Source organism: Salmo salar, chromosome ssa29, assembly GCF_905237065.1.
Source record: "Salmo salar chromosome ssa29, Ssal_v3.1, whole genome shotgun sequence".
NCBI lineage: Eukaryota > Metazoa > Chordata > Actinopteri > Salmoniformes > Salmonidae > Salmo > Salmo salar.
Genome location: NC_059470.1, coordinates 30,660,606 through 30,681,383, shown reverse-complemented (window position 1 = coordinate 30,681,383; position 20,778 = coordinate 30,660,606). Strand labels below are relative to the sequence as shown.

The 20,778-nt window shown below is 41.7% G+C and overlaps 1 protein-coding gene across 3 annotated transcripts in view; it reads left to right on the top strand.

Moving 5' to 3' along the window:
* The window catches only part of LOC106590590 (catenin delta-2), a 595,078-nt gene that overhangs the window by 394,162 nt on the left and 180,138 nt on the right, over positions 1–20,778 (top strand). For all 3 annotated transcript variants that reach the window (XM_045710618.1, XM_045710617.1, XM_045710619.1), the window contains one exon: positions 6,831–7,044. In XM_045710618.1, coding sequence (XP_045566574.1) covers positions 6,831–7,044 — 214 coding nt within the window. The remainder of the gene's footprint in view (positions 1–6,830; positions 7,045–20,778) is intronic.

Here is a 20,778-nt window from a genome sequence, read left to right as displayed (position 1 = left end):
TCCACCCCCTCCCCATCCTTCTCTTCCTCCCTCAGTTTTATTTGTCTATTTCTCTCCTCTTGTCTCTCCATATCTCTCATGTTTCATTGGATCAGTCTTGTGTTTCAGAACAGCATTTTCCTTTTGTTTATTACAGAAACACGACAACAAAACAACAACATCTGGGCCCATATACACACACACACACACACACACACACACACACACACACACACATCCCTGATGGAATACACACACTGTTCTTATCCCCACTCATCAACACTCCCCTCTTGTTGTGTCAGCTCTCCAAGCATCTGTTGCCTCTTAATGTGTGTGTGTGTGTGTGTGTGTGTGTGTGTGTGTGTGTGTGTGTGTGTGTGTGTGTGTGTGTGTGTGTGTGTGTGTGTGTGTGTGTGTGTGTGTGTGTGTGTGTGTGTGTGTGTGTGTGTGTGTGTGTGTGTGCGTGTGATGTACAGATATGTAACCAAGTCTCAGACACGGCTGTGAACAGGGACCAAACACACTCGCCTCTCAACAAGGCTTTCGGTTCTTGAATGCAGCTCCAACAGATAAATATATATATATTTATATAAACAAAACGATATTGATTTTTCCTGGCAGTCTGTTTGTGTATGTATGCACAGACAGACACACATGCACGCACGCACGCACACAAGTTATGTTACAAAGTTGGATTGAAATGTATTTCATTGTCTTTTTTTGTCAACCGTCTACACACAATACTCTGTAATGGCAAAGTGGAAGATATATTCTAAGATAATATATGCTTAATAAAAAATAAAACACTAACATGTCTTGATTAGATTAGTATACAAGCCCCTTAGTTAATACATGTTAGAATCACCTTTGGCAGCGATTACAGCTGGAGTGAAGCCTAAAGAGCTTTTCATACCTGGATTAAACAATATTTTCTCTTTATTGTTTAAAAAATCCTTCAACCTCTGTCAAATTGGTTGTTGATCATTGCTAGATAGCACTTTTCAGGTCTTGACATAGATGTTCAAACCGATTAAAGCTACAACTATAACTCGGCCACTCAGGAACATTCACTGTCTTCTTGGTAAGCAACTCCAGTGTAGATTTGACCTTGTGTTTTAGGTTATTGTCACATACACATGGTTAGCAGATGTTAATGTGAGTGTAGCGAAATGCTTGTGCTTCTAGTTCCAATAGTGCAGTAATATCTAACAAATAATCTAACAATTCCCAACAACTACCTAATACACACAAATTTAAAGGGGTGAATGAGAATATATACATATAAATATATGGATGAGCGATGTCCGAGCGGCATAGGCAAGGTGCAGTAGATGGTATAAAATGCAGTATATACATGTGATATGAGTAATGTAAGATATGTAAACATTATTAAAGTAGCATTATTTAAAGTGGTGCTGTTTAAAGTGACTAGAGAGCCATTTATTAAAGTGTCCAGTGATTGGGTCTCAATGTAGGCAGCAGCCTCTCTGAGTTAGTAATTGCTGTTTAGCAGTCTGATGACCTTGAGATAGAAGTTGTTTCTCAATCTCTCGGTCCCAGCTTTGATGCACCTGTACTGACCTCACCTTCTGGACGATAGTGGTGTGAACAGGCAGTGGCTCGGGTGGTTGTTGTCCTTGATGATCTTTTTGGCCTTCCTGTGACATCGGGTGCTGTAGGTGTCATGGAGGGCAGGTAGTCTGCCCACGGTGATGAGTTGTGCAGACCGCACCACCCTCTGGAGAGCCTTGTGGTTGAGGGCGGTGCAGTTGCAGTACCAGGCTGTGATACAGCCTGACAGGATGCTCTCGATTGTGCATCTGTAAAAGTTTGTCAGGGTTTTGGGTGGCTAGCCACATTTCTTCCACCTCCTGAGGTTGAAGAGGCACTGTTGCGCCTTCTTCACCACACTGTCCATATGGGTGGACCATTTCAGTTTGTCTGTGATGTGTACGCCCAGGAACTTAAAACTTTCCACCTTCTCCACTGCTGGCCCTTCGATGTGGATAGGGGGGGTGCTCCCTCTGCTGTTTCCTGAAGTCCACGATCATCTCCTTTGTTTTGTTGACATTGAGTGAGAGGTTGTTTTTTCCTGACACCACACTTCGATTGACCTCACCTCATCCCTGTAGGCTGTCTCGTCGTTGTTGGTGATCACCACTGTTGTGTCTTCTGCAAACTTGATGATTGAGTTGTAGGCCTGAATGGCCACGCAGTCATGGGTGAACAGGGAGTACAGGAGAGGGCTGAGCACACACCCTTGTGGGGCCCCAGTGTTGAGGGTCAGTGAGGTGGAGATGTTGTTTCCTACCTTCACCACCCGGGGGTGGCCCGTCAGAAAGTCCAGGACCCAGTTGCACAGGGAGGGGTTGAGACCCAGGGCCTCCAGCTTGATGATGAGCTTGGAGAGTACAATGGTTTTGAATGCTGAGCTGTAGTCAATGAACAGCATTCTTACATAGGTATTCTTTTTGTCCAGATGGGATAGGGCAGTGTGCAGTGCGATGGCGATTGCGTTATCTGTGGAGCTGTTGGGGCGGTATGCAAACTGTAGTGCGTCTAGTGTGGCCGGTAAGGTGGCGGTGATATGATCCTTGACTAGCCTCTCAAAGCACTTCATGATGACAGAAGTGAATGCTACGGGGCGGTAGTCATTTAGTTCAGTTATCTTTGCCTTCTTGGGTACAGGAACAATGGTAGCCATCTTGAAGCATATGGGGACAACAGACTGGGATAGGGAGTGATTAAATATGTCCGTAAACACACCAGCCAGCTGGTCTGCGCATGCTCTGAGGACGTGGCTAGGGATGCCATCTGGGCCAGCAACCCTGCGAGGATTAACATGTTTAAATGTTTTACTCACGTCAGCCACTGAGAAGGAGAGGGGTGACGCAGTCTTTGTTAGCAAGCCATGACGGTGGCACTGTATTATCCTCAAAGCGGGCAAAGAAGGTGTTTAACTTGTCTGGAAGCGTGACGTTGGTATCCGTGATGTGGCTGTTTTTGTTTTTGTAGTCCGTGATTTCCTGTAGATCCTGCCACATACATCTCGTGTCTGAGCCTATGAACTGCTACTTATTTATAAACGCACTCACCGAGTCAGCGTATAGATCAATGTCGTTCTCTGAGGCTGACTGAAACATATTCCAGTTCCCATGATCAAAACAATCTTGGAGCATGGCTTCCGATTGGTCCGTCCAGTGTTGAATGGTTCTCGTCACTGGTACATCCTGTTTGAGTTTCTGCCTATAAGCCGGGATAAGCAAGATGGTTTCGTGGTCGGATTTGCCGAAGGGAGGGCTTTGTATGCATCGCGGAAGTTAGAGTAGCAGTGGTCGAGAGTATTAGCCCCACGTGTCGTGCAATCAATATGCTGATAAAATCTAGGTAACATTGATCTCAAATGTTCTTATTTAAAATCCCCTGCTACAATAAGCAGCCTCCGGGTATATAGTTTCCAGTTTACATAGAGTCAAGTGAAGTTTCTTGAGGGCCGTCTTGGTGTTCGCTTGAGGGGGGATGTACACAGCAGTGGCTATAACTGACGAAAATTCTCTTGGTAGGTAGAATGGCCGGCATTTGATTGTAAGGAATTCTAGATCGGGTTATCAGAAGGACTTGAGTTCCTGTGTGTAACAATGTAAGAAATAATACATAAAAAAACAAAATACTCCATAGTTTCCTAAGAACGCGAAGCGAGGCGACCATCTATGTCTGCGCCATGCTGTGTTCATTCCCATTATTGTCACTGCTGAAAGGTGAAATTATCTCCCACTGTCTGTTGGAAAGAAGACTGAACCAGGTTTTCCTTTAAGATTTTGCCTGTGCTTAGCTCTATTACATTTCTTTTTATGCTAAATAACACCCGAGTGCTTGCCGATGACAAGCATACCCATAACATGATGCAGCCACCACCATCCTTGAAAATGTGAAGAGTGGTACTCAGTGACGTATTGTTGGATTTGCCCCAGACAGAAAGCTTTGTATTCAGGACAAAACATGAATTTCTTTACCAAATGTTTTGCACTATTACTTTACTGCCTTATTGCAAACAGGATGAATGTTTTCTGTACAGGCTTCCTTCTTTTCACTCTGTCATTTCAGTGTCTGCGTTTTTTTTCGGCTATCTACCAATAGGTACCCTTCTTAGCTAGGCATTGGAAAACCTCCCTGGTCTTTGTGTTTGAATCTGTGCTTGAATTGTACTTCTCGACTGAGGGACCTTACACATAATTGTTTGTGTAAGAAAATAATGTTTACCACTATTATTGCACACAGAGTCCATGCATCTTATTATGTGATTTGTTAAGCACATTTGTACTCCTGTACTTATTTAGGTTTACCATAACAAAGGGGTTGAATACTTATTCACTCAAGACATTTCAGCTTTTAGTTAAGTAATTTGTAAAAAACAATCAGAAAACTAAATTCCACTTTGACATTATGGGATTTTGTGTGTAGGCTAGTGACTAAAAAAATCACTGGTGGGGGGAGCAGAAGTGTTTTGGAGTATCAGTGTGTGTGGTTTGTTTAGTATTCAGTTCAGGGTTAATCCGGCTTAATTGAAAAGATTACTGACATTTATTTGGAGCGATAAACTTCTGCAGTGTCATCAAACACCTTTTCTAACCTTTCCCTGTCCGCTCTCTCCTCTCCATCTCTCTCTCTCTCTCTCTCTCTCTCTCTCTCTCTCTCTCTCTCTCCTGTCTCTCTCTCTCTCTCTCTCTCTCTCTCTCTCTCTCTCTCTCTCTGTCTCTCTCTCTCTCTCTCTCTCTCTCCATCTCTCTCTCTCTCTCTCTCTCTCTCTCTCTCTCTCTCTCTCTCCTCTCCATCTTTCTCTCTCTCTCTCTCTCTCTCTCTCTCTCTCTCTCTCTCCATCTCTCTCTCTCTCTCTCTCTCTCTCTCTCTCTCTCTCTCTCTCTCTCTCTCTCTCTCTCTCTCTCTCTCTCTCTCTCTCTCCCTCCTTCTCTTTCCTTTTGCAATCCCTCTACCTCCCCCTATCTCTCTTACTCCCCTCTCAATCACACCCTTTCTACCTTTTCCCCTTTCTACCTTATCTCGCTCGCTCTCTCCCTCACCCTCTCTCCCTCTCTCCGTCTGTGTGGTGATGCTATCTAAGGTTTGTGTGTAGAAGGTTGAGGTCAAACACAGAGCTAAGTCTTACAGGAGAAAGTAATTTGTGATCTGGGCCAGCAGCTCTTTATAGCAGGAAATAGGAATACTATTTATAAATGGAAGTCTTGCAGGGCATCTAGGATCTGACACACCCTCGCACACGCACATAAATATATATACACACACACACACACACACACACACACACACACACACACACACACACACACACACACACACACACACACACACACATTTGCATCACACACATACACACAGCTCTAAATATTCACCAGTTGGTTGTTAATGACCTCCTGTGGACCTCTGCAGAGTTCTGTGATCATTAGAACTCCCTCATGATTGTTTGGAACCCTCCTTTCTCTCTGCTCATTGGCCGCCTGAGGGTATTAGAAGGTCCCTGTAGTGAAACAGTGCCTATGTCTGGAACACCAGCAGGTGAAGGTTAGGTTTCCAATTGGTGAAAGATTTTCATTTGAATATTTTAAAATCTGCATGAAAACAATATGTGCATTTTCCGCAAGACATGTGTTTCCATCAAATTGACTTGTTGCAGATTAAAGGCTATACGTGATGACATAGTGAACATAAAAATAACTTTTGCGGGTAAATTCTCTTGTACCGATAAATAAGACACGTTTCCATCTCATTTTCAGCTTTACTGATGGTTTTGTCACAAAAAACATTGCGTTATATAGTGAATGTGCCCTCTCTGGTATTGGTACATGCGTTCTAGCCAGCAGCTGGCAGATAGAGTGCGGGTATAGCCTATATAATGAGATGATTATGGACAAGTGAGATTCTTTTTATTTGACAAAAGGCAGCCAAGCATCGATCATCATGTCACCAGAATAAAACATTGATTTATTTATTGGAAAGAAGAATCAAGCTCATCACTGTGCATTTTCACCACCCAGCAATAAACTGCACGGTTTCTCAAGTCGTGGTGGGAGGACCACACATCTCATCTGGTGAATCCAAGTTCACTTCAATATGATAGTTGTTATATCAATATTTGCTCATAAAAGCGTTTCCACCGCCATTTCTTGCATCATTAATTTTACAGACACAAAAAGATCCCAACTTGTCATGCATATTTTGTTTTGTCGACATTTGGAAAGTTTACCGACAAATTTGCTGTTTCCATCAGGCCTGCCGTGCCATTTTTTATCCGGCATGTGCTTTACTCTCATAAAAATGTTGGTGGAAACCTGGTTATTGTAACTCCTGGACGGCCAGGCTACTGAAAAACAGCTGAAACTTCTATGTCTCATCTCCCAGGAAAACACTGAGTGTACATGATTACAATGTACGGTACATTTAAAGGTGTCATTTACAGTAAGTACAGATTGATTTAATAGGTAGTCTGCTAGTTTTTACCCCAACCAATTTTTCCTCAAGGTCACCCAGCTTTGTGCCTCAACATTGTATTAGCCTAGAGGTTAAGAGGTTTGAGCCAGTAACTGAAAGGTCGCTGATCCAAATTCCCGAGGTAAGCAGGTGAATAATCTATGGATGTGCCCTTGAGCAAGGCACTTAACCTTAATTGCTCATGTAAGTCGCTCTGGATAAGAGCATCCACTAAAATGGTAAAAAAAAAATTGGCCACTGATCTAAAGCCAACGTGTTTGCTTGGTAGAGCCAACACGTCTTTAAAATCTCAGGCAACGTTACTCACTATTTTCTCCGCAATGTCTTTCTCTCCATCTCTCTGTCAGATTCGTCGTCAGGGTGGGATCCAGCTGCTGGTAGACCTGTTGGACCACCGTATGAGTGAGGTCCACCGCAGTGCCTGTGGAGCCCTGAGGAACCTGGTCTACGGCAAGGCCAACGACGACAACAAGATTACCCTGAAGAACTGTGGGGGCATACCTGCCCTGGTCCGCCTGCTACGCAAGACCGGAGACGTGGAGATAAGAGAACTGGTCACAGGTACATTTTTTTATTTATTTTTTATTTCACCTTTATTTAACCAGGTAGGCCAGTTGAGAACATGTTCTAAATTACAACTGCGGCCTGGCCAAGATAAAGCAAAGCAGTGCGACAAAGACAACAACACAGAGTTACACATAAACAAACGTACAGTCAATAACACAATAGAAAAGTCTATGTACAGTGTGTGCAAATGTAGAAGAGTAGGGAGGTAGGCAATAAATAGGCCATAGAGTCAAAATAATTACAATTTAGCATTAACACTGGAGTGATAGATGTGCAGATGATGGTGTGCAAGTTGAGATACTGGGGTGCAAAAGAGCATAAGGGTAAGTAACAATATGGGGATAAGGTAGTTAGGTGTGCTATTTACAGATTGGCTGTGTACAGGTACAGTGATCGGTAAGCTGCTCTGACAGCTGACGCTTAAAGTTAGTGAGGGAGATATAAGACTCCAGCTTCAGTGATTTTTGCAATTCGTTCCAGTTATTTGCAGCCGGGAACTGGAAGGAAAGGCGGCCAAAGAAAGTGTTGGCTTTGGGGATGACCAGTGAAATATACCTGCTGGACCGCGTGCTACTGGTGTGTTTTGCTATGGTGACCAGTGAGCTGAGATAAGGCGGGGCTTTACCTAGTAAAGACTTATAGATGACCTGGAGCCAGTGGGTTTGGCGACAAATATGTAGTGAGGGCCAGCCAACGAGAGCATTCTGGTCGCAGTGGTGGGTAGTATATGGGGCTTTGGTGACAAAACGGATGGCACTGTGATAGAGTACATCCAGTTTCCTGAGTAGAGTGTAGGAGGCTATTTTGTGATTGACATCACCGAAGTCAAGGATCGGTAGGATAGTCAATTTTATGAGGGTATGTTTGTCAGCATGAGTAAAGGAGGCTTTGTTGCAAAATAGGAAGCCGATTCTAGATGTAATTTTGAATTGAAAATGCTTAATGTGAGTCTGGAAGGAGAGTGTGCAGTCTAACCAGACACCTAGGTATTTGAAGTTGTCCACATATTCTAAGTCAGAACCGTCCAGAGAATTGATGCTAGTCAGGTGGGAGGGTGCAGGCAGCAATCGGTTGAAGAGCATGCATTTAGTTTTACTAGCATTTAAAAGCAGTTGGAGGCCATGAAAGGAGTGTTGTACAGCATTGAAGCTTGTTTGCAGGTTTGTTAACCTCTTACTGCGTAAATCCCTCTAGCGGGATCAAATTCGACAACATCCGGTGAAATCGGAGCACGCCAAATTCAAAATACAAAATCGTAAAATTAAACATTCATGAAAATACAAGTGTCCTACATCATTAAAAAGCTTAACTTCTTGTTAATCCAGCCACTTTGTCAGATTTCAGAAAGGCTTTACGGCGAAAGCATACCATGCGATTATATGAGGACAGCGCCCCGCATGCAAAGCATTAAACATTTTCCAAACAAGCAGAGGCGTTTAGAAAGTCAGAAATAGCGATAAAATAAATCACTTAGCTTTGAAGATCTTCATCTGTTTGCAATCCAAAGTGTCCCAGCTACATAACAAATGGTCCTTTTGTTCGATAAAGTCCTTCTTTATATCCCAAAAAAGTCAGCTTCGTTGGCGCGCTAGATTCAGTAATCCACCGGTTTCCCTCATTGAAAATAAACGATCAAATTTAAGACTGAGAACAGTATGTTCATTACCGGAGATAAATAACGAAGTGCGCACTCTCTTCCACACGCACCACAACACTACAGCCAAAATGGGAGCCACTTACAAAAACTACAAATTCTAGCTAATTTTTCAAAAAACAAGCCTGAAACTCTTTCTAAAGACTGATGACATCTACTGGAAGCCCTAGGAACTGCAATCTGGGAGGTATTGCTTTGATATTCCCATTGGCAGGCATTATAATGAGTGGTGAGCTCAACAACAACAAAAATTCCCCGGATGGATTCTCCTCGGGTTTTTGCCTGCTATATCAGTTCTGTTATACTCACAGACATTATTTTAAGACTTTTGGAAACTTCAGAGTGTTTTCTATCCAATACCATCCTAGCTTTTGGGCCTGAGTAATAGACAGTTTACTTTGGGCACGTCAGTCATCCGAAATACCGAATACTGCCACCTGTCCACAAGACATTTAACAGAGTGTCCAAAGAAGGGCCAGATGTATACAGAATGGTGTCGTCTGCGTAGAGGTGGATCAGAGAATCACCAGCAGCAAGAGCAATATCATTGATATATACTTAGAAAGGGGTTGCAACAATTTCGGCAGATCATTTTAGAGAGAGAAATCAACAAATGAGAGCGACTGGGGAATGGGAGTGGTGCTGGGGGCTGCAGGGCCTGGGTTAACCTCTACATCACCAGAGGAACAGAGGGAGAGTAGGATAAGGGTACACACGCAAGGACGCTCGCACTCACGCACACATAATACACTGACACTTCTACATTCCAGAAGACTATGATGACTTTCCAATAGTTTCATTTTTCCTGAGTCCAGGCGTATTCAGTAGCCAGATAACATAGCTATTCAATAGAAAACCATTTGAAAAGATAACAGGATCAGTCAATTCAGGTCACTCCTTTTCAGCATTCCATCTTAATTCTCAGACCCTCATTGTCCACGTTTTCAGACAGTCTCAACTAACTTTGAGAGTGTTGAAATATTCAAACAAACCACAGAGCTTCTCTCTGTGATGCCGGGAACAAACCGCCTCACTAGTCATCAAATATGAAAAACAACTCCCACACGTTTCTTCAGATTATTTTGTCAGTGTTTCGCTACTGTCAGGCTTTTTCAAAGCTGTTCTATCTGCCAGAAATAAGCTTGTTTGGCTGTGGTGTCTCTGTGAGAGTGCAGTGTTTAGCTACATTTATGTTTCTTAGGTGAGAACTGTGACAAAATCCTTGTGTGTAATTTTTCTGTGGAGCATGAGATCTTTCACAAGCACGTCTAAGCCAGGCTAGCCAAGGAGAGATCCCCGAAAGACTACTTTTGAGTTTACATCAACACTGGAGGACCTTTGCCAAAGCTTTGCATGTGTGTGTGTGTACTTGCTTGTGTTTGTGTGTACTTGCGTGTGTTTGTGTGTGTAAGCGTGCATGTGGGTTTGTGTGTACTTGTCTATGTGTGTGTGTATGGGTGTGTAAGCGTGTGTGTGTGTGTGTGTGTGTGTGTGTGTGTGTGTGTGTGTGTGTGTGTGTGTGTGTGTGTGTGTGTGTGTGTGTGTGTGTGTGTGTGTGTTTGTGTGTACTTGTGTGTGTGTTTGTGTGTACTTGCGTGTTTGTGTGTGTAAGCTTGCATGCATTTTTATCTCTAATGGGAGGCACCAGACATATGGATCCTAACCCATCCGTGACTAGTGATTGGCCGTGTGAATGGGCGTTGAGAAGCCTATCAGCTGCTCCAATGGAGCGGGTCCCCCTGCCTAAGATGGAGCTGGAATAGGCTCTATTGAAAAGGCCTTCAAACCACTGAGGGATGAAGTTAGGCCACTGGTAGTATCCTAAAGACTTAAAGGCTTTAGCTCAGTGGACTAACATGTTCTTGAGTTTCACTTATGACCTGGGTTGGATAACCAGTCAACTACAGTTTAAACAGTTAAGTATAATTCAGTTGTCATTTCCTCTTGTCAGCGAAGAGAGCTGGTTCAGAGATACAGTGCCTTCTGTTTTTGCTTCGTCATTTTGGGGTATTGTGTGTAGATTAATGAGGGGAAAAAAACGATTTAATCCATTTTAGAATAAGGTTGTAACGTAACAACATGTGGAAAAAGTCAAGGGGTCTGAATACTTTCCGAATGCCCTGTAAACACATACTTAAAAACAACATCCATTTGTAGCTGAGATAACGGACCCCCCCCACACACACACACACACATTCACACACATAAACACACACACACACACACACAAAAACACATACACAGTCTGCTTTTGTAGCTTTGTCATGTTCAGAGATAAGGGAAGCGAGAGGGAACGTGACACTCGTCCAATTTGACCTCTCACCCGTCCCTCTCAGCTACAGCGCTCATCTGATAGGTCAGACAGTCTCTATGGAGACAAAGGACACAGAGGGCCAAAACAATGAGTGATGGCTGAACAGTAGATATCTCCTGATAACCAAACAATGGGGACGGACTGAATTCCCTGTGGATTATAACTAGTGCTAGAAAGATGGTTTATATATCAAGCTATACCACAGATCTCCTCATAAAAGGTCCTTTTGGGTTTAGAATGTGTGGCAATATAACCTATTCCTCAGGGGGTGTGTGTGTGTGTGTGTGGAATGGCGGGAATTGAATTAATGGAACAGAGTCAAAAATGTGGTTTCCGTATGTTTGATGTGTTTGATACCGTTCCATTTATTCCATTCCAGCCATTACAATGAGCCTGTCCTCCTATAGCTTCTACCACCAGCCTCCATTGGAGTGTGTGTGTGTGTGTGTGTGTGTGTGTGTGTGTGTGTGTGTGTGTGTGTGTGTGTGTGTGTGTGTGTGTGTGTGTGTGTGTGTGTGTGTGTGTGTGCACGCGCCTGCGGGCCTGCAATGTTAGTGTGTACACTGAGTGTACAAAGCATTAGGAACATGCTCTTTCCATTACTTAAACTCACCAGGTGAATCCAGGTGAAAGCTATTTTTCCTTATTGACGTCAATCCACTTTAATCAGTGTAGATGAAGGAGAGGAGACAAGTTAAATAAGGATTTTTAAGCCTTGAGACAATTGAGATGGATTGTGTGTGTGCCATTCAGAGGGTATATGAGCAAGACAAAATATTTAAGTGCCTTAGAACGGGGTATGGTAGTACTGTAGCTGCCAGGTGTAGGGCTGTTACGGTGACCGTATTACCACCACACTGGCGGTCACGAGTCATGAAGGCAGTTAAATTCCACGTGACCGTTTAGTCACGGTAATTAGGCTTCTCCAAGCTCTGATGCTGCTGATGGTCATTAGTATCCTATCAAACTTGCTAACTGCCTGGTACTCAGCACTCTATTGTCCCTCTGACATCAATACAAATTAATTTGAAAATCTAATCCAAAACTTCATGAGAGCCCATGAGCTCGTGTTGCGCAGCATTTCTATAGGCTATGCAATTGTGTGAGAAAACAGAGTGATGGAAGGGAAAGGGGTGATGCCTAGTCAGTTGTACAACTGAATGCATTCAACTGAAATGTGTCTTCCGAATTTAACCCAACCCCTCTCAATCAGAGAGGTGATGGGGGCTGCCATAATCGACATCCACGTCTTTGGCGCCTGGGGAACAGTGGGTTAACTGCCTTGCTCAGGGGCAAAATGACAGATTTTGACCTTGTCAGCTTGGGGATTCAATCCAGAAACCTTTTGATTACTGGCCCAACGCTCGAACAACTAGGCTACCTGCCGCCTCTTTGAAAAAGAGGATCCCATCAACTTTGTATAGGCTAGACCTACTATATTTATTTCTCAACTTTCCTAATATTAAGCAAATATTAAGCACATTGCTTATCTTTACAACAGGAGTTTAGCCTACCTGTATAATGACACAGGGCGAGACCCAGATGCAGACAAAGGAGGCAGATTCTTAGAGTCTCTGATATTTATTAAAATACAAGGGGCAGGCAATAGGCAGGTTGAAGACAGGCAGAAGTTCATTAACCAGGTCAGAGTCCAAAAGGTACTGTGGGGCAGGCAGGCTCGAGGTCAGGGCAGGCAGAACAGGTCTGAACCAGTAGGGCTAGAAAACAGAGCGCAGGAAAAACAGGAGCACGGAAAAAGACGCTGGTAGGCTTGGCAAGACAAACTGGCAACAGACAAACAGAGAATGCAGGTATAAATACACTGGGGATAATGGGGAAGATGGGCGACACCTGGAGGGGGGTGGAGACAAGCACAAAGATAGGTGAAACAGATCAGGGTGTGACAACCTGGCTGGCATGAAAATGAACCACAGGATAAGTGTCCTCCATTCATTATATAAGTGCATAGATGACATTTATTTTTTCCCTTGGCCCTGTTTTGAGACAGGTGCATGATACTGGTCCATTCTAAATAAAAACAAAGTCACAAATATATTATTTATTGTATGTAAAGACAATATTAACCTCTTGGGGCTAGGTGGGACGCTAGCGTGCCACCCGTGGTGCACTCCATCAACAGCAGGTGCATTTCAAGAGCGGCAAATTTGAATCCAAATAAATGTCAAAATTCAAATTTTTCAAAAATACAACTATGTTACACCATTTGAAAGATAAACATCTCCTTAATCTAACCACGTTTTACGATTTCAAAAAGGTTTTACGGCGAAAGCATAAATTTAGAGTATGTTAGGACAGTACATTTACAAGAGTTGTGTGTAATGTTTTGTCAAGTTAAAGACAGGGTCACCAAAACCATAAAACCAGCTAAAATGATGCACTAACCTTTTACAATCTCCATCAGATGACACTCCTAGGACATTATGTTAGACAATGCATGCATTTTTAGTTCTATCAAGTTCATATTTATATACAAAAACAGCGTTTTACTATGGCATTGATGTTGAGGAAATCGTTTCCCTCCAATAACCGGCAGTCAAGTCAGCGTCAGAAATTAAATAATTAAAATTAGAAAACATTGGTAAAATATTATATTGTCATTTAAAGAATTATAGATTTACATCTCTTGAACGCAATCAACTTGCCAGATTTAAAAATAACCTTACTGGGAAATCACACTTTGCAATAATCTGAGCACTGCGCCCAGAAAAATACGCGTTGCGATACAGACTAGACGTCATGTTGGGGAGATCTAAAATCGAAAATACTATGTAAATAATCCATTACCTTTGATTCTCTTCATCAGATGTCACTTCCAGGTATCACAGGTCCATAACGAATGTAGTTTTGTTCAAAAAAGCTCATCATTTATGTCCAAAAATCTCCGTCTCGTTAGCACATGATGTAAGCCAGCCGGACTTCTCGTCATGAACGAGGGGAAAAAATATATTTCCGTTCGTTCAAACATGTCAAACGTTGTATAGCATAAATCATTAGGGCCTTTTTTAACCAGAACATGAATAATATTCAAGGTGGACGAATGCATACTCTTTTATAACGTATTGGAACGAGGGTACCCAACATGAAGTAGCGCGCCAGGTGTCTAATGGGACATCACCGTTCCATGGCTCTTGTTCGGTCAGATCTCCCTCCAGAAGACTCAAAACACTTTGTAAAGGCTGGTGACATCTAGTGGAAGCAATAGGAAGTGCCAAAATATTCCTAAACCCCTGTGTTTTTCAATGGGATAGGTTTAAAGTCAATACAACACATCAGGTATCCACTTCCTGTCAGAAAATGTCTCAGGGTTTTGCCTGCCAAATGAGTTCTGTTATACTCACAGACACCATTCAAACAGTTTTGGAAACTTTAGAGTGTTTTCTATCCATATATAATAAGTATATGCATATTCTAGTTACTGGGTAGGATTAGTAACCAGATTAAATCGGGTACATTTTTTTTATCCAGACGTGCAAATGCTGCCCCCTAGACCCAACAGGTTAAGTCAATAATATTCTGATGGGTTATAATATTAGCCTATCACTTGTGAATTATATATTAGCACTTGTGAATGATGTCCAGCATAAGAAACAATGTCTTTTTTTGTGTGACTTTTTCTAATCATAGTATCACACCTCATGTAGCCAAGCCCATAGGCCTATATGTTTTGATAAGGTTTGTATCACAACTAAAGTGGCCAAATAACTTCTTAAAATGAATCACATTAATCTGCATTACAAGGGGTGAAGAACCTAACTGGCATACATAAGCAGCGTGTGAGTTTCAAGTTTGGGGAAGATCATTTTCACCATAAAAATGCACCTTTATAATAAAAGCATAACATGCATAATCACATTTTACAATACATTTTAAGAATGTTGTTTTCCTGTTAATGGAACATTCACACTTATAGCCTAGTGCCATGTATGCATTGCAGCGCTTCTAATGTCAAGAAATAGCCTAATAGTTCATGTTGCGTCAGCCTCGTTGCGTAACAACGTTTTTCTGATTCTAGTGGTTGTATTAATGTGGGATCTATCACATCCCACGTCTGTCCCAGACTATGTTTAGGTCAACTTTTGTACTATGGGGGATAGTAGATTGACATAGGCTAGTGCTTTTGCTGTTCGTTAGGCCTACTTATCTTGTTGGCTGACGAAAAGCAAATGTGGACAGTTCTTCCAATATCTTCAATATGCACCTCGGAATTGGATAAGGACGGGAGCAGTTGTGTCCCCGATGTGTCTGTCTTCACTTGTAGCCTGTGAGAAAGACACCTGTTCACGTGATGGAGAGCCATGTGAGTGAGAGGAGAGGTGCTTCGGGAACAGGAGGCACTCAGAAAGAAGGGCTGCAAAAGACATTGATTTTTTTAGGGTGCGTTATGGCCACACGAAGGGGATGCTGCCGAGAAATTCGAGGCATTATCAAGTGCTTCACAAATTGTGAATGAGAGACTGACGAAGTGTGTACAGCCTCATCATGCAGCCTTAGAATGTATTAAAAATCTAAACATATAGCCCAGCATTTGTAGAACAACTAAATTTACATGAATTACTCTAAATGAATTCTTAGGGAAAACTTAGGCCTAAATGACATACCCAAATCTAACTGCCTGTAGCTCAGGCCCTGAAGCAAGGATATGCATATTCTACCATTTGGAAGGAAACACTTTGAAGTCTGTGGAAATGTGAATGTAATGTAGGAGAGTATAACACAATAGATCTGGTAGAAGAAAATACAAAGAAAAAAAAAACATTTTCTTTCTACCACCATCTTTGAAATGCTGCAGAAAATGTCCCTGTTCCAGCCATCACTCTGGTTGTAATTCTGATGGTGTCCACAAGATGGCAGCAGTGTATGTTCAAAGTTTCAGACGGATAAAGAAGTATGAGCAAGCTACATGACATTTAGTGTGAAGTCACTCAGGTACATTTAGGTCAATCGTGAAAGAGACATGACATATTACATTTTTCTGCAAGAATATCGTCAAATCTGTATACTTGGACTTGGACTAGCTTTTCCAGTATTAGTAGACATATAAGTTAAACATTTGCAAAAAAAACTGTTTTCATAACTTCATAACTCTGAATATTCTTATAATTTTTGTCCAAAATGAAAAGGCATGCTGTCGTAGAAGATTAGTAGCTACATTTTACGACGGATACATGGTTTCCGGATACTCCTGTAAAGCCCAGCTCATTAGCTATCTACCTAGCTTTGTTTGACCCTGATTGGTGCTTATTTGACAAAGTTAGAGTCGTTCAAGTTAAGACCGCCCGCGTCATCAGCGTGCCATGAAGGTGTCGCTCTCTGTCCAAATATGGTGTCCTATAGGATATACTACACCACTAATGATATAGTGAAGTCTCGTTACATTCTAGGATCTCTGAGGAATACATACGAATGTGATTTGACTGGTTGAAAGAACGTTTAGGGTGAGATTTTCACAGATTCCTTTCTTTGCAAGTTGAACGAGTGGAAATACAAAATCGATTGTGCATGCAATATGGACCTTTTTAGGATATGAAAAAGGAATTTATCGAACACAATGACACTTCATGTTATCTCTGGGACCCTTTCGATGATAAATCAGAGCAAAATTTCAGAATGTAAGTACACATTTCACCTTCAGAGGTGAATTTATCAAACCTATTGCAGTGAAAAAGAGTTTTTTGTTGTTAGGAGCTCTTCTCAAACAATAGCATGGCCTTTTTTCGCAGTAACAGCTACTGTAAATTGGACAGTGCAGTTATATTAACCTCTTACATGTAGACGTTCCGCTAGCGGAACACCTGCTCCAATATCCAATGATAGGCGTGGCGCGAATTACAAATTCCTCAAAAATACAAAAACGTCCATTTTTCAAACATTTTAAAGACAAGACTCTCCTTTATCTAACCGCACTGTCCGATTTCAAAAAGGCTTTACAGCGAAAGCAAAACATTAGATTATGTCAGCAGAGTACCCAGCCAGAAATAATCAGACACCCATTTTTCAAGCTAGCATATAATGTCACAAAAACCAAACCACAGCTAAATGCAGCACTAACCTTTGATGATCTTCATCAGATAACACACCTAGGACATTATGTTATACAATACATGCATGTTTTGTTCAAGCAAGTTCATATTTATATCAAAAACCAGCTTTTTACATTAGCATGTGACGTTCAGAACTAGCATACCCCCTGCAAACCTCCGGTGAATTTACTAAACGTTCACAAAAAACATAACAATTATTTTAAGAATTATAGATACAGAACTCCTTTGCAATCGAGGTGTCCGATTTTAAAATAGCTTTTCGGTGAAAGCACATTTTGCAATATTCTGAGTAGATAGCCCAGCCATCACGGCTAGCTATTTAGACACCCACCAAGTTTAGCCCTGACCAAACTCCCATTTACTATTAGAAAAGTTTGATTACCTTTGGTGTTCTTCGTCAGAATGCACTCCCAGGACTGCTACTTCAATAACAAATGTTGGTTTGGTTCAAAATAATCCATTGTTATATCCAAATAGCGGCGTTTTGTTCGTGCGTTCAAGACACTATCCGAAGTGTAAATAAGGGTCACGAGCACGACGCATTTCGTGACAAAAAATTCTAAATATTCCATTACCGTACTTCGAAGCATGTCAACCGCTGTTTAAAATCAATTTTTATGTCATTTTTCTCGTAAAAAAGCGATAATATTCCGACCGGGAAAGCGTGTATACGTACAAAGAGAGAGAAAATAAAAGCATGGGATCCCCTCGTGCACGAGCCTGAGTTTCATAGTACTGTGACTGGCCACTATCCAAACGCGCTACTTTTTTTCAGCCAGAGCCTGCAAAGCCACGATTCAGCTTTTTGCCGCCTTCTGAGAGCCCATGGGAGCCGTAGGAAGTGTCACGTAACAGCAGAGATCCCCTGTAATGGATAGAGATAATCAAGAAGGGCAAGAAATGGTCAGACAGGGCACTTCCTGTAAGGAATCTTCTCAGGTTTTGGCCTGCCAAATGAGTTCTGTTATACTCACAGACACCATTCAAACAGTTTTAGAAACTATGGAGTGTTTTCTATCCAAAGCTAATAATTATATGCATATTATAGTTTCTGGGCAGGAGTAATAATCAGATTAAATCGGGTACGTTTTTTATCCGGCCGTGAAAATACTGCCCCCTAGGCATAACAGGTTAACAAGAAATTAACCTTTTAGCCAATATAAGACACTTATATGTACCGACATTTGTTGTTTCTCTAAAATCTGCGATGGTGAAACAAGGTGCTGCATGATTTGCAACTGTCCTGTTGACGGGACACCGATCCCTAATTAAGCATGAAGGAGTACCTATTTCTTTGTTTTCTGCTCAACACAGATAGCAGAATGTGCACACTCCCTCAAATCGTTTGGAGAATGTATGCTTTCTTTTTTATTGAACTTTGTTCAATTGTATTCTTCATACTATAAAAATAATGCCACAGAATTGTAATCGAATCTTGTCTGCTAAATGAACTAATGTAGCCCACAGCCATTTGGCATAGCCAGACCTAACATAAGGACAACTGAGAGTATGCTATTCTGTTCTTCTGAAATAGACTAATTTTGGCCCATTCCTCCTGACAGAGCTGGTGTAACTGAGTCAGGTTTGTAGGCCTCCTTGCTCGCACACGCCTTTTCAGTTCTGCCCACAAATTTTCTATAGGATTGAGGTCAGGGCTTTGTGATGGCCAGTTCAATACATTGACTTTGTTGTCCTTAAGCCATTTTGCCACAACTTTGGAAGTATGCTTGGTGTCATTTTCCATTTGGAAGACCCATTTGCGACCAAGCTTTAACCTCTATGGGCTAGGTGGGACGCTAGCGTGCCACCCGTGGTGCACTCCATCAACAGCAGGTGCATTTCAAGAGCGGCAAATTTGAATCCAAATAAATGTCAAAATTCAAATTTTTCAAACATACAACTATTTTACACCCTTTGAAAGATAAACATCTCCTTAATCTAACCACGTTTTACGATTTCAAAAAGGTTTTACGGCGAAAGCATAAATTTAGAGTATGTTAGGACAGTACATTTACAAGAGTTGTGTGTAATGTTTTGTCAATTCAAAGACAGGGTCACTAAAACCATAAAACCAGCTAAAATGATGCACTAACCTTTTACAATCTCCATCAGATGACACTCCTAGGACATTATGTTAGACAATGCATGCATTTTTAGTTCTATCAAGTTCATATTTATATCCAAAAACAGCGTTTTACTATGGCATTGATGTTGAGGAAATCGTTTCCCTCCAATAACCGGCAGTCAAGTCAGCGTCACAAATTAAATAATTAAAATTAGAAAACATTGGTAAAATATTATATTGTCATTTAAAGAATTATAGATTTACATCTCTTGAACGCAATCAACTTGCCAGATTTAAAAATAACCTTACTGGGAAATCACACTTTGCAATAATCTGAGCACTGCGCCCAGAAAAATACGCGTTGCGATACAGACTAGACGTCATGTTGGGGAGATCTAAAATCGAAAATACTATGTAAATAATCCATTACCTTTGATTCTCTTCATCAGATGTCACTTCCAGGTATCACAGGTCCATAACGAATGTAGTTTTGTTCAAAAAAGCTCATCATTTATGTCCAAAAATCTCCGTCTTGTTAGCACATGATCTAAGCCAGCCGGACTTCTCGTCATGAACGAGGGGAAAAAATATATTTACGTTCGTTCAAACATGTCAAACGTTGTATAGCATAAATCATTAGGGCCTTTTTTAACCAGAACATGAATAATATTCAAGGTGGACGAATGCATACTCTTTTATAACGTATTGGAACGAGGGTACCCAACATGAACTCGCGCGCCAGGTGTCTAATGGGACATCATCGTTCCATGGCTCTTGTTCGGTCAGATCTCCCTCCAGAAGACTCAAAACACTTTGTAAAGGCTGGTGACATCTAGTGGAAGCAATAGGAAGTGCCAAAATATTCCTCAGCCCCTGTGTTTTTCAATGGGATAGGTTTAAAGGTAATACAACACATCAGGTATCCACTTCCTGTCAGAAAATGTCTCAGGGTTTTGCCTGCCAAATGAGTTCTGTTATACTCACAGACACCATTCAAACAGTTTTAGAAACTTTAGAGTGTTTTCTATCCATATATAATAAGTATATGCATATTCTAGTTACTGGGTAGGATTAGTAACCAGATTAAATCGGGTACATTTTTTTTATCCAGACGTGCAAATGCTGCCCCCTAGCCCTAACAGGTTAACTTCCTGACTGAGGTCTTAAGATGTTGCTTCAATATATCCACATAATTTTCCTACCTCATTATGGCATCAATTTTGTGAAGTACACCAGTCCCTCCTGCAGCAAAGCACCCCCACAACATGATGCTGCCACCCCCGTGCTTCATGGTTGGGATGGTGTTCTTCGGCTTGCAAGCCTCCCCCTTTTTCCTCAAAACATAACGATGGTCATTATGGCCAAACAGTTCTATTTTTGTTTCATCAGACCAGAGGACATTTCTCCAAAAAAGTATGATTTTTGTCCCCATGTGCAGTTTCAAACCGTAGTCTGGCTTTTTTATGGCTGTTTTGGAGCAGTGGCAGTGGCTTCTTGCTGAGCAGCCTTTCAGGTTATGTCAATATAGGACTCGTTTTACTGTGGATATAGATAATTTTGTATCTGTTTCCTCCAGCATCTTCACAAGGTCCTTTGCTGTTGTTCTGGGATTGATTTGCACTTTTCCCAGCAA